Genomic DNA, 15,431 nt, shown 5'->3' on the forward strand with positions numbered 1-15,431 from the left:
TGCATTTTTCTTTATTGATTTTTGTAACAAAACAAGATTTAAGATTTTGAGTACTCTTTGTGCATGTCCTACTCATCTCTTTTAATGTTTTTTTTTAATCGTAACTTGCTTTAGTCCTAGTCTTGTGGGGTTTGGAAGCGTTTGAACTTCATGATCGGATGTCTCCTAAAAATAGTGCGGGTCCTTGCAAAAGTGCAGCATGTCCGAGTGAGCGACCGCTAACCGGTTCAGCCATCGAAAAGACACCAAGCAGCAGTGTTAAGTCTGGTGCAGACCGCTTCAGTTGCAGAAACGTTCGCGTCGGTGTCCTAGATGGCCACTCCTAAGTCCGTCTTCGGCCCGGGGCGCCCGCGATTGACCGTAATTTTGAAGCACGTGCTGGCAACTTGTTGCTGCTAACCGGCCCGATCCTGGAGGAAACCGCCAAGGATATTTTTTGTCAGGATCACGTTCTTGCTTTTCGCGAATTCTTCATGTGATGTGTAATTAAGCGTCTGCCTTCCGCGTTGATTACATCGTGTGTTCGTGCTTGGTGGCGTTGTGTTGTTATCGACAGGATAAATACAATTAGCGGTGATCAAAGTGAGGTGTAGATAGCGATATGCTACCGCCTGCATGTTACGTGACCTTTGTGCGCGTTGCTCTTCTTCACAAACATGCCGGAAGGATTTCCTCGGACGTTTTCTGACATACAGGTAATGACTTACAGCCCAGAAAAACAACTACGAGTATTTGGTATTTAATATGGCGTATGCGCACTCCTTGCAACTGAAGATATGCGAAGATACCAATGATCAGGACACAGTGCAACCTAGCTTCCTACTCGATATATAAATTTTACAAATTCGGTCGGTTTTACAGCTGCTTACACAAATTACGCTGAATTGAACATTTATTTATTCGCTTTGCCTTTTATACAGCAGGGTTTGTTTTTATTTGTTTTACCTTCAGGTAAACAACGCCGTATTTACGCTTAAGCGAAATATACAATTTAAAGTTTCCAATTTTTTCTTACGCCAATCAATAATAAATAAAAATATTTTCATAGGAAGTAAGAACTACTTTTAAATAAAAAAAAAACTTGTACTTCCAGTTTATAGATTTAGTTTTAAATGTAACAAGTTAAAATGTCAAATTACTTTACCAGTTTGCACTGTGCAGAAAATATGGCAACTTGCTAACAACTTCCCTATGATTATACAAGAGTTGGATCATCAACTTTCTTATCTCCTAACGTAATAATTAGTATTACTAAACTTGTTTGAAAACAGATATTTTTCAATTTGAAATTGCTAGGTATACTATAGGTAATTATGTAAAAATTTTGATACAAACCGTTTATTTTGACTATTTAGAATAAAAGAGACTAAACATTTAACCAAAAAATTATTTTTATTTTAAGAGTATACATGCTGGAAATTTAACTGGAATAAAATTCATAACTTAGATATAGGCGATTTTAGTAAAAAATTTCTGAACGGGTCGATCATTGTTTTTCCTTGCCCACCATTTGGGGTATACAGTTTAGTTTGGTTTGGTTGGGTTTGGTTATCTCCTTCGTGACATGCACAACCACCTCTCTTTTTTTTTCAAATGTTATGGTATGGTATGTCAAGTTACACTTTGTTTGAAAGGCCTCTTTGCACCATTTGTTTTCTGATTATTTTCGAAGCCATGATAAAAAAATAAAAACAAATTGTTGAATTGAACACATTAGGACATTTGAAAAAAAATAAAGATGGTTGTGCATTTCAGGAAAGAGATTAACAAAAACCAAGTTATGCATTTGATTCGAATTCAAATTTCCATCATTATTATTATTATATTCAGCTACACCACAGTCACACATTGGTGTAATAAAATATCGATGAGAATTTAAGTAGTGCCCCTAAAATTGTGTGGGTGCAATTTTGTTTTGTCCTTTTTGGCTAATGGAATCTTGAGTAGGCTTTTTGGGCCAAGTTTGGAAGAAACTTTGTACTCGAGTCGTCGCGAATCGGCTCTATCGACTGCAAGATTGTAATGGCAATGATGTAGCTGTTGTCCCTGCCGCACTGTGCTTTAGAGCACCGTTAATGACAAAGTCACAGTAATAATTTATGTATTGTGCTTAACACGCAGAATAAAAAAGCTTGCCGCCACAAACTTTAAAATTACGGACGCTCATTCGAGTGGGCAAAAGCTCCCGGCAAATTTATTGGTTAGAACTAAGTTATTATTAAGTTTGCATTATCAAGTTAGTCGTTTGTTGTCGATTGTTCCCGCTTTAGCGAGTTTGGTTAGGGCCGGAGAGCAAACGCTTTCCGTCAACTCTTGGCATGCATTGGGAAACATAGAAAATCCATTAGACACATCCAAGGACCCTCCCCATCGAGACATATACACCGTGATATAACCGGAATTTGGTTGATTGCCGCGTTCGAACTCTACAACTCATTATATTATCGTTAAACGGGTTTTATTTTTCATGTATTTTTAAAGCGACATTTCCACCCTCGAAATATGCAAATGTAATAACCTTGAGCTTACACAGGTACGGAATCTATGAGCCGAACGAAACTAATTTACAAAATTCCCTTCTCTCAATTGAATCCAAAATAAGGTAATGATGAGGGAATGTTAACGTAATGATTTTCTTTTATTGTGGAGGAGCAATCGATACACCCCGCCTTACAAAAAAATCTGGTTATACAAAGCACAAAAGCATAAGTACAACTTTTATTACATAACAAGTTCAACACAAGCAACAATAATATTTTGAATCGTTGAGCTAAAAAGTTCCCATTTGCAACTTCCTGCAAACAAAACCTTTATCTTTTGGCTTGTGTGCAAAATTAATTAATGCAATTTAGGAAAGAGTGTGAATACCTATTCATTCATGCTTCTTACATTCCGCATTTTAAATGTCCGTCCTAGTTTCACAATGATACAACCGATGACGGTTCTAAAAAACGCTTTCTCATCTAAATGGCTTCAAACAACAAACATTTGAAATGCACTGTTAGCTCCAACCATGAACATTTTAAATCTTCTCATATTTCTGATGAAATTCAAACTGTTTTTTAATACACAATTAACAAACATTATAAAAGTATAAATAAACTGTAGTTGAGTCACTTGTGGTCTCCATAAAACTATCGACAAAGGAAATATTTAAACGTTTCTTTGTGTTCAGACGTGTGGTGCGTGCTCAAATGCTTCGATGCATGTCTAGCAACTGCAACTCATTGATGAACAATTTTATTTGCTTCTACCAAGTAGCCATCCTTTATTTTATGGTAATTTAATAGTACCGACTTGATATGAATATTTCAATTGAGCATTTGCTAAAACCTAAACAAGGCTTGCGTTAAGTTATTTCTTCAGCAAGAATAGGACACGTCGCGGTGATTTGTCACCGGTTAGAGACAGACAAACGAACGTGTTTTGTCATAATAAGAAAAAATATTTTCACGGTCTAAGTTAGAAACAAGTCTCGTATTATCAACAAATGTTTTAAATTAAGATCGGTGGCATTTTCTACATCCACTAATCAGAAAGTCACGCAATAAAGATGGCACTTATTCGCCATTTGATAGCCGTTAAGCGGATGTCTTGGTGAACGAAGATCAGTAAATCACTTCTGTGACATAATCAAGAGATACTTCGAAGGTAACATAAAGGTTCACGTCACGATTTAAATTACAATTCGGGGAAACCATTAGTGAGACTTTTAAAATACTCCGGATTTCGATAAGACGATACGAGAAACGTATTTGTACGCTGTGTCAGATCGAAAATGTGCTACCTACAAGAATATATTCGCTACGTCAGGTTGGCGTTTTCCGGAAAGTCTCAATAAATACTCCTAGGACGCATCTTCGCAATAAAAATCACCAGAGTGATGCTTGATATCCACTACGGTGCAGCAATAGAAAAACCTTAATAATAAGCTCACCTTAAGAATTCTGAAATTAAATCATCCATTTTACAGTTTAAGGCTCTTATAGCTGCCACTTATGAGTGATTACACGAAGAATTTGAAGACAATGTATATGTACAAATGAGAATGACATGCAGGAATTTAATAAAACCGATACATATCACACACTTGACCTTTTAACTGGTCAACGTTTCGATACTTCTTTTAAAATCATCTAACGGTATCGAAATGTGATATCTGAAATTTTTCCTTAAAAGAAATAAGATCATTAATGGCTTATAAAAGACAAGAATTTTAATAACGTGTTTATGTCGACTTTGGGTCAAGGATTTGCATGAATTCTTTAGAGTTTTTAGGCCATGAATCATATTTTTTGACATAACAAAATAAAAATCGAGAAACAGAAAAAAAAACAATTTTTTAAACAACTTAATTTTTTTTAGCAGAAACATGAATTTTAAGGTTTCTACCAAACGGTAGCAAATGTTGCGTTGTAAGTAAATTAAAGTTTGTTAAATAATCATGGAGTTTGCAAGCCTCGTACGTATGTATGAACCTAAAACCAAGAGATAAAATAAAACGCTAAAAGGCGGCAATTTGTCACCAGACAGACGGTGTCTTGACAAAAACAAGTATCTGTCTCAGCATAAGAAGAATATCTTTATGGAAAATCACAACAGCTATGACGTAAAATTCGATAAGGTCATAAACGTATTTGAAACGTTCGTGTATTGAATAAGTCTGGCAAGCAATCGATTTTTTATTTGACTGGTGGAAAACTGGCACGTTCAAAACCGGCTTATTTATCGTTAAATTTTGACAAAATCTTGGTTTTTATCTCTGGAGATAATACAACTCTGCGATTTTATTTAAATTTTGCTTTACCACAAAGGACATTTAGCTCGTTTGAATAGATTTGCGAAAAGTTATCTGTAATTCCCGCGAAATGGCATAATGTTTGCTTAAACTATAAACGATTACGCCAATAAAGATTTTCGAACTGGGCCGATAAACGACATGCAGAACTGGTTTAATTAAGATAGACGACATGCCATTATCTATCTGATTTTGCTTAGGGCTTCGGTCGGCGACGTGCGATTTTATTCGTCGCAGTCGAACCTCTTCTCATCGTGAAGACATGAGCCATGAAACTACTTCTTTGCGGCATCTAATTTTAGACGTGAATTCACTAAAGACTCGTTAGTTCTCTACTGGAGATAACTTTTAATGCGTTGCACTGAAAATCCATGCCTCTCTCCCTCTTCTAATTTTTTTCACCGACAAAGCTACAATTTCAAAATCTGATCCATTAGCCTCATTGCTTGAAAAATTGACGGCGAAATACGAGTATTCACAGTGAAGCTTATCCGCTAAATAAATTTTCCTGCAATTAGAAAGAGTGCATGCTCGACCAGCGGAATGGTCGATAAACAATTCAGAACATGCACTACAGTCGCAAAACTCATAAGGTCTTATGAAGACCACTTTTTACCTCTTCTCTTCTCTTTTAAAGAAACATAAACGCACGCTTAATATAAATAGTAATAAAGAAAGAATTTTACTGACGAAAGGTTACTTCAAATGATAATGACATGCTTTGAACAAAAACTGTTCCGATCTGTAAAGTGCCATCAACAACCGTTTATTATAAATGAAGTACTTACAGTTTAGTAAAGATGTTTGCTAAGCGGCTTGTAAGAAAGACATCATTTGTAATAATTACTAGTTTTAACCTTGGATAAACGATGCTTATAAACAACAAATGTACTGAATTGCCACCAATAACACCCAAAAACTACGTAACATTAACTGAAACTTAGTATCCATAAAACTGACTGATAGAAATTAAGTCACCTCAAATCTAGTTTTCAATTTTTATTAGAGGTTTGGCCCTATTGATTATAATTTTACAATTTAAAGTAATAAACCGTACCTATATGTATTAAAAAAAAATATTATAAAGGTCCCATAAAGTATTGATTTTTAAGCCACACGGTTAGACGGTATTTTCTTCCCCCAAATTAATTAATATTGGACAAATTCTTAACAAATGACTAAAAGTAATTATAATTTGTCTTAAAAACGATCTCATTTACAAGTAAATGCAACAATGGCTAGGAATTTGAATAATAAACAGTTATTTCATCCTTTATGTGTCCTACTGTCAAAATTTCGACAATGTGTGTCTGCCAGACAACATATGAAGACCCGCTGTGAATTAGATGGACCATAATGCCGGAAATAATAAAGAATTCGAAAATAATATTCGAGAGCATCGCAATAAATTACTTCAGTTATGAATTGTGGCACATTTCAGCGCACAACTTTATTTATTTTTTACATTGCAAACTCATGTGGAGACAACAGTGAACGCCCGGAGGCAAGTCCTGATACCGGAGTCAGACATGAAGTGAGAAACAGCACCGGAGGTAAATCACGCGGTGTCCGCTCTGCTAGATCACTATCTTGTCTGAGGTGGCCGCAAGTAGTTACCGCCCTTCTCCTTAGCTCCTGTTAAGTCAGATAACAGGATAACGGCCTGTCGCCGGCGGCCACTTCAACTGCCCGCAAATCCCGCTTGTAACTTACGCCCCGGATGCCCGCGATAATCTCAGCTTCAATAACAAATGCTCCTGTATCTCATAATCTGATATTTTGATGGTAAAGTTGTGTTGGCGGAGGATCGAAAATAAGCCGTCGTCAAGGACGACATCTTAATAAATATAATAAATGTAAAAATTAAAAAATATTCAGTAGATATATCACGAGTTCATACCAAATACGCGAGTCCACAAAGTACACGATTAAGAATATTTAAGAATGACATGCAAGAGGGATATATATGTCGTAGTCATTGGGCGTAATCATTCCGCGGAAAGCCTAGTCATTGGCCGTACTGCCGGCAGAAGCTGTAATCAAATAAATATTCCTTTGTTTGACTGAAATTTTACGGCATTTCAGGGATTGCCTACTTAATTCTCGTCAAACAAAGTAACCGGTTGAACCATTACATGTTACAGCGTTTGACGAAAGTTTATTTGGTCATTTGCTGAAAGCTTGTGTAGTATTTCGGGCCGTAATATTTAGTAATTGTCCTATTGAAAATGGATAATCATAGGAGTTTGTACTATGACAAGTAAAATGAAAATTTTTTGAAGAACAAAGATGCCAAAAAACCGTGGAATTACGAAGAAATGAAGGAGGTAAAAGACTTCTAACCTCAAAATACACCTTTATTTTAATTGTACACATTTTAGGCTGCAAAAGATATTTTACTTGCCAAACAAACTACTGGCAAAAAAACTCGTAGGCAAAAAACAGTGCCAAACAAATCGCTGTGTGTGTTTTTAAAAAAAAGTGATGTGCAATTCTACATGCCACAATAGTGCTACGTGTTTAAATAAATAACAATCTAAATACATGTACATATACCTAATATGTTATAGTTACCTACCTACAATTGTTAGAGTTAACATTTTGAATTATGTTATGTTTAAAGAATATATTTTTATTTTTGTTTAATTTTCCTGAATGCAGAAATATATTTTTATTTGTTGTTTATGTCATGTACTTAACGTTTTTTAATATTATATATTTACATTATTCCAAATAAACGAAACAACTATTTTGCTACAATAAAAATCTTTTGTTTTTTTGGCTTTTCTTTTCTTCTACCAAAAATCTACGTTTCTACAGAAAGTAACAAACATTTCAAGACTTTTCAGCAAATAACTAAATACACTTCCGTCAAACGCTGTAACATGTAATGGTTCATCCGGTTACTTTGTTTGACGAGAATTAAGTAGGCAATCCCTGAAATGCCGTAAAATATATACATATACATACAGCTCGCGGAAGAATGGACAGTGGGTAAAATTTGATAAACGTTGTAATAATTGGTGCAGTTTAATGGGGAATAAAACAGTGCTTTTACTAACTTCTCTAATAAAAAACAACAAACTTTTATTTACAACAGAATGTATAAACGAAAATTAAACCTTTTTGTTTTTTTACCTAGTGTCCATTCTTCCGTGAGCGGTAGTATACATATTCTATTTCCCGAAGAAATTTTTGTACGATATAATAATAAAAATAATAAATGATAAAAACCAAAAAAAAATTTTACTTTTGGATAAATTACGATCAAAAAATCGAGTTGGGACTTTCAATAATAACTATAACTATTTATTGTTTAAATATTAATTGGAACTTACATTATTAAATGCATTTTGATAATTAATATTCCGAATGTTATAAAAATGTCAAAAATATTTACCTACTCTATGCACGTGTGGAAATAGCCAGATATTTTTATGATGTATCGAATACTCGATTCCACGACATCCCATCACTTCATCCCGGCGACAGTTCATCACTGCGACACTTCATCACATCCCAATTCATCACTTTGCCAATTCATCACATAAAATTTCATCACATACATTTGCAAAATTTTGCTGTAAAATATTGGCTTGCGGAATTACATTTTAAATGTTTATTATCCTTTTCAGAAAATTTCAGAAAAAAACAATTTTTACGAGTATAAAAGAAAACAAAACAATCACATTTTATAAAATTATGGTGACAGGTTTCGATTACAACAAACCAATCAGCCTTTACAACAGGAATCATGTTCAGACAAATTTAATATTTATTAAGGTTTACTCTCGAGTTTTTTTTATTTTTTATAAAATACGTAATATACAAAATATCTTAATTATATAGAAATAGAAGATTAAAGAAATTTAAACAAATATGACACTGTTCTAAGAAGAGTGAGTCTATTTTGTGTTTCATAACTGAAAATCCTATTTTGTAATCTAAGATTTAATGATTTGTACCTATTCTTCATTGGAATGTGTAAAATTTTTCTAAAAACGTTAATGTGAACCAGTATTTTACAGCAAAATTTTGCAAATGGATGTGATGGAATTGTATGTGATGAATTGGCAAAGTGATGAATTGGGATGTGATGAAGTGTCGCAGTGATGAACTGTCGCCGGGATGACGTGTCCGTGATGAGATGTCGCGTGATGAAATGTCGTGTGATGGGATGTCGAGACACCCGAATGATTAGTTATAATACCACGAGTAGTCAAAAATTGTTATGAATGATCATTCGCTTATGAACACCACGAGTGCGTAGCACGAATGGTGTTCGCAAGCGTAATGACCATGAATAAAAATATTCTACAATCTTTGACTATGAATGGTATTCAACAGATTATTCAATGAACCAAATGGCAAATTTGCGTTACACATGATTTCGTTGTCATAGCAACGTTGAATTTCCAGTTATATTTTACCACGAGTGGAATATTCGCATGAATTTGTTGTTGCTAAGATGCGATAGTAAATATCTGCTATTTTATTGGTTAATATTTGAAAAAAGAGAGGTGAATTGAATAGTAGGTCATATTCGTTCGTTGCTAGGTGATTTCTGCAATATGCATCAAGTATTAATATAATTGGTTGACATTTTCTGAGTTGTTGTTGTTGTTGTTGTTGTTGTTGTTGTTGTTGTTGTTGTTGTTGTTGTTCATGTAGTGTATATACAGGGTTATTTACAGTTGGAGACAAAATACTTTGGTCGTCAATGTCACTTGAGTGACATTAAATTGTAAAGCATGCTTTAGGACTGTTAACCTTATTTTTAGCTACTGTCAATCATAGTTGACAAGTTGTATGTACATATTTTTGATAGGAAAATATAATAGCTGTCATTAATTTGAAATTGTCATTCACTTTAACGTTAAAGCTTGAATTACATTAAAGTGTCAGAAAAGTGACGAAGTATTTTGTCTCCAACTGTACGAGAGGGTTATTTCTGAATTTTTTTTTGCCGCAACTAACAATACTAATATTACTAACTGCTAAATTAAATATTTCTTTTAAATTAGAAATCAAAGTAAGTTGGATAGATTTGCTAGAAATGTCAGATTGGCAGATAGTCTATATTTAATCAAAATTCAGCAAATAAATTAACAAATTAAGTTAATGTAATGGGTGTTTGAAGTGTCTACCATCGGCTTCTAAACATGCGCCTAGTTGGTTGGTAAACGATAACAAAACATGTCGAATTGGATTCGGTTATAATTATTTTCAAAATTTGAAATCAAGAAATTGTTGCATTGTGCATAATGTGTTGCGGCAAAAAAAATTCAGAAGTAACCCTCTCGTGAATAACCCTGTATAAATAATTGAAAATGTTCTAAACCGGGTCACATGCCTCGCTTATTGCACTTTTTGTGGGTGAGATTTGTAAAAATTAAGTCTTGTCTGTTTGGCCCGTCACATTAATTCTCGGCTCTCAAGTAATATGAAAAATCCGGGATCGTTCTGGGCGCTCCGACAAGACATTCACTCCCGTAACGAGGATATAAAGTCCGCCCCGATGATTTACTTGTAATTTCAGAACAATATCAGGATGTCTTTCCTCCCGGATGCCGTTCCAGCGCTGTTTTTCTGTATTTTTCGAGCATGGAGCAAAAACCTGACGCAAAAACTTCTTAATATGATATATTATTTTTGTAGGAAATGCCCTAGTCCCTGGTGGCAGGAGCACCTGGGCTCTTGTCCTGTCAACAAACCGTGTCTTGCACACATATGCAAGGAAACAGGTTTCAAAGCAGTGACCTTCGTACACTCCTTGCACTACGCTTTCATTTACATTCGAGAACAATCCGTTTTTTGTCTCCGGGATTCGATTAAAGTTAAGGCCATTGCCCAGAGACACTGACGCAGACTTGGAAGAGAACCGATAACTCTAGCCCGGAGACAAGGAACCGAATTTCCTCATTGTGTGTGTATGTGCACTTTAGTAATTGACGATTCTGCGGTACTATAGATCCCGCACACAGATAAAACTTTCACAAACACGTCTAGGCAAATACACAGCTTTTAATTATACTGTCAGGGTATTTATCTAAGAAACGAAGCAAATTATTATTCGCCTTATTAACTGACTTTAAGATATGTGAAATCTGAAAAAGATTTTGTGATTTTTGCACAAAATATTATACAAATAATAAGGTCCTTTCTCCAGTCACTGAGAAGTGTTTTATTTATATTTATTTTTTAAATAATGAAATAAAAATAAAGTTTTAAAAGATGATTCCTTTTATTAGAATACGCGTTGGTACAACTTTCAGTAGATTTGTCCAGTGTAATTAAAGTCAGTGAACCATTAAAGGTTATATTGGAGGATGTTCTGTAGGGTAAACCTACATAATGATACAAGGCAGTAATTGTAGTAACGAGAAACGAATTTTCCCTTGAATTGAAATTTAATTGGTTCCGGAAAAGATTTGTTGGTGGCTGTTGGGAAAAATTGAAGTTAATTGATGAATTGTATATAAAACAACTTTTAACTTTTTGGAACATTTCTAATTGGGATAAGCCGATGAAAAAGACCATTGTATAAATTCCATAAATAAAATTTGATTCGATTATTTGAGAAGGAAGTATTTACAAAGAAAAATCGTTAATTAATTTAGTAAGTTGAGATAATTAAAGCGTTTTCTAATTAAAGCAATTCGAACGAGCTTATTGGATTAGATCTTGCTCGACATCACACAGAATCGAACGACAGTCTGGCGTTTGGGCATTAATAACCTTTTTCCCTCATTAATGGCTGACATAAATTTTCTCTAAAGCCGTTTGCAATTCGTGTAATTCAAAGCCTCTTTCGCTACCTCGCAAATATTTGTGGCGAATCGTTTCTTCTGTACCTGTCTGGTGTTTTGTTACTATTTGGTGAACGTGTGAGAGAAGTACTTAATTAAAAATGTCACTCTCGGTAATACTTCAAGAGCTGAAACCTCTTGGGTCTCGTTTTGGCATCGGTTTAGTTTAAAATGAACAGCACAAAAGCTGGAGTAATGTGTTGGCAAAGAATTAGAGCGGTTTTTTACCAAATGGGATGCTGATTTATGTATCCATAATAATCTTCTTCGGTCGTATGTCTTCTGGGAATATCCCGAGGAAGTATCCCAGTCGAAAAAAGTTGAGACGGAAACGGGTCACCGATTCGCACACGTCGATAATTTTGTATGATAACTCATTTACGTCTCAGTCTCAGGGCGATTGCTCGTCGAGATCTTTATTTTGTAAAACAGAGTTGAAGCAGAGGAGCACACGAGTCGGTAATAGGATTGTGCAGCAAAGCAATGATCTAATAAAGCAAGCACCTCTGGGATTTGTTCAGCCGTGAGTCGTTTCACCTCGAATCAATTTTGTAATTAGGGCGTCAGAGTGCGGTCAGTCGTGCGTCCCCCGGTAATTCCTTGATTGGGAAATAACTCGTTAGTCAAGAACAGACGTACGCGTAATTCCCGGTTTAAATGATCGCCTCTTTGCGAATTCCTCGGCCTTTTGTTTGATCGATATAATGGCCCGAGATGCAGCGAATTCCACTTTATTATCCGACAACGAGGACGCTCTCGACCGTGTGACGGCTCGGACAACGATGATCTAACTCTTCGGATCGGACTTTAGCAAACGGAATCATTTATTTATGCCAACAGCTGAGCCCAACCACGTCATGAATTAAACGAAATTGTGGCTCTCTGTTAACCACACCTCGATCAAGTAGGTGGTTCGAAGATGTCTTGGTAAGAATTTCACAACTACTCCACATATCGGAGATAAATCAGTTACAATTCCGGCTGCAAGTTAGCTAATGTCATTGCTGGTTGTATTGAATGCATGTAAACTAATCAATCCAACATAACTGATCGAGAATGGAGCACAAAGCATCACTGACGACAAGTGAATTATTATTTTATAGAGGAGCCACCACACATTTAACTTAATTTTGATGGACTTAAACTTGCTTTGAGGTTGTTTTACTTTTCTACAACCTACGAATTAATCTTTCTGTAATGTATTGTTACTTGTATTTCACTGTTTTTCTTCTTAGCGCATATTTAATTATGTAGGTTGCCAAATAAAAAAGATGTGTTTAAAAGCGATTCACTCAAAACATTACGTTGCTTTTGCAGTTATCTAATTTTGATTTAAAAGATCTTTTTTTTATTCCAAAGCTATTTCGTGATAAATTAATTTATTTAAGTAACACAAACAAAATTTCAACTCAAATGATGAACAAAACATTAAATTATTTTAATTTTCTTGGTCGTGTCTTCCTTGTGTATAAAATCAGAAACGCGTGAATTCCTCGTTAATTTAGCCCATGGAGTATAGCCGCTCTGATGCTGCGGTTACCCATTCCCAGTCGGGAAAAGGAGAACATATGGGACAGGAAAATGCCGTAATAAGCATCGGATAGTATTATAAGGTGGATGCGTTGTTCTTGAACGTTTCGTTGGTCGGGATGTCAAGAAGGGCGCCAGCCTGTGGCTACCGGTCGGTCGGGAATGCGGCGGTGGTGGAAACCGCAACAGCGGGGGGGTGGACAGCCTGAATGATGAAATCATCTCCCAGCGGTCAAAGGTCCGCAGTGCTTTGACCTCCACCAGCATAGCGAGTGAAGCAAAACCGCAACAGTACGTTCAAGTGAGCCATACTTCTTCACCCTATTACCACCGACGAAACGAACAGATATAAACAGCCCCGGCGCGACTCGAGCATCCTTAATAAGCTGCCCTCATCTCACGACTTCATTAAAACTTGGAACACGCCGTTTTGTTATTAGGAGCAGCTGGCCGATTACTACAGACAATCGTAACGAAGTCACCGATGACTGATCATTCCTAGGAATTTTTCTGCCTTGACGCGGTTTTTTTCATAAACACAGCCACCAAATGAAGCGTATAGCTGCTACCTGTATTAATAAGACATGATACCATTTCGTTTTTTTGACTTTTTTCTTTCTTCACGTCTTTTGCTCCTTCTTCTGATCGGTATCATTAAAACCAACAAAATGAGATTCGAATGCCTTATTTAGACAGTCTTAGTTGAAAGCAAAGTTAAATTAAACAGTCTAATCTCCTTTGAAAAGGTCGAAAACTTTGCAAGGAACGCATTTCAAAGCAGTTTTTAGAATCCAAGTCAAACACAAAGCACAACAATCAAAATTTATGGAAAAATGTTTAAAACAAAAATAGACTTATTTAATTAAAACGTCTGTTTAACTGGAGTAGTAGTCACTAATAATGTATCATTCGAAAATTTTACCTGGAACTGTGTTTCACACTCCAATAAAACGTAGATTTAATTTCAGTACATTGCTATCGAGTCTGCTTCTAAAAAGAGCAAAGTACTCCATTCAAAGATGCCGGAAATGCTTTCTAAACCCATTCCGGAACGCTAAAAAAATGTGCACGTTTAATCTTAATTCGATGTGGTGTTGTGTGAAGAAGAACTGGAGAAAATATCCGCTTTAATTTGCCGACATGACGTGCAGCTGATTACAGTTTACAGGTGTGTGTAATAATACTGCTCTAGATGTTTATGTCATGACGGTGATTCTACTACATTAAACGTCGCTAAGTGGCCAATATAATTATTGAATGATTTCATGTAGTTATGTATTTATACACAAAATCATTAACTGCACGCAGAGCGCTTAAGTCCAGTGTTTTTCATCTCATTTCATTAGTTGTTGTTCATCATCATTTGTGAACTATGTGTGGCAGTTTGATTGTCGGTTAATGCAGTATTCATAATTTGACAATGTGTAGCTCACATTTATTGAACGGCAAACATGTCATTCATTCTCATTAGTATAATACAGATGAAGTGAATAAGTCTATGATGATGTAATTGACCCGATAAGCTGAGGAGAATCAATAGGGTCGTACAAAGTGCATTGGAACTGATACAATAAAATAAATGCTCTTCAATACTGCCATTGCAACATCATAATTCACGAAGTGATACTCGGATGTAGTTCTATCAGAATATGTCAGCGAACACAGATTTTTATGAAATATGAAAAGTATTTGTACATTTCAAAAATCTTGTTGAATTTTTAATGCGAAACTATAATGAGAAACATGTTATTTACCAACAATTACTACTTGACTTAAATACTGATACTGATTCTTGTCGAAGATATCAAAATGTTACTCTTCGACGAAGGAACTATGAGAAAATAAGCCTAAAATCTAACAAAAATTTATTAAAAACAAATCAAAATTTACAAATAAATTTCCACCCCTAACACTACTGGATAAACTACTTCTTGCTTTACTGAATTCTAACATTTTTTGAAATTTATTGAAGTATACATACATTCATACGAATATGTTATGCCAAAAGTTATTGACATAAATTGTATTTAATAAATGTCATCTCTTTAGGCGCTGCATTTATATTATCATTCTTCAATAATATAACAATCAGTGATGATTTATTTTCAAGCATTTTGATTGTAGCTTTTTATGTTTGTAGGAATTCCTAATTAAATATAGTAATTACCAAGAAAATGTTTACAGTTTAATTAAAAATTGAGAGTGTGTAAAAAATTGCCCTACAGTGATGAGAGAAAGTAGTAAAAAGTTTTCAAATCTGATAAAGTGTAGATGTATAATAGCGTGGATCGTTT

General features: G+C 35.0%; 1 protein-coding gene across 2 annotated transcripts in view; it reads left to right on the forward strand.

The window, feature by feature from the left end:
- The first annotated feature begins 261 nt into the window (after positions 1-261).
- LOC123007125 overlaps positions 262-15,431 on the forward strand; it is a 117,555-nt gene continuing 102,385 nt past the window's right edge. For both annotated transcript variants that reach the window (XM_044402191.1, XM_044402192.1), the window contains exon 1: positions 262-695. In XM_044402191.1, coding sequence (XP_044258126.1) covers positions 657-695 — 39 coding nt within the window. In that variant the 5' untranslated portion in view covers positions 262-656. The remainder of the gene's footprint in view (positions 696-15,431) is intronic.

Source organism: Tribolium madens, unplaced genomic scaffold (genome assembly GCF_015345945.1).
Source record: "Tribolium madens isolate multiple individuals breed KSU strain unplaced genomic scaffold, Tmad_KSU_1.1 Scaffold_3;HRSCAF=73;Tcas5.2_LG2, whole genome shotgun sequence".
NCBI lineage: Eukaryota > Metazoa > Arthropoda > Insecta > Coleoptera > Tenebrionidae > Tribolium > Tribolium madens.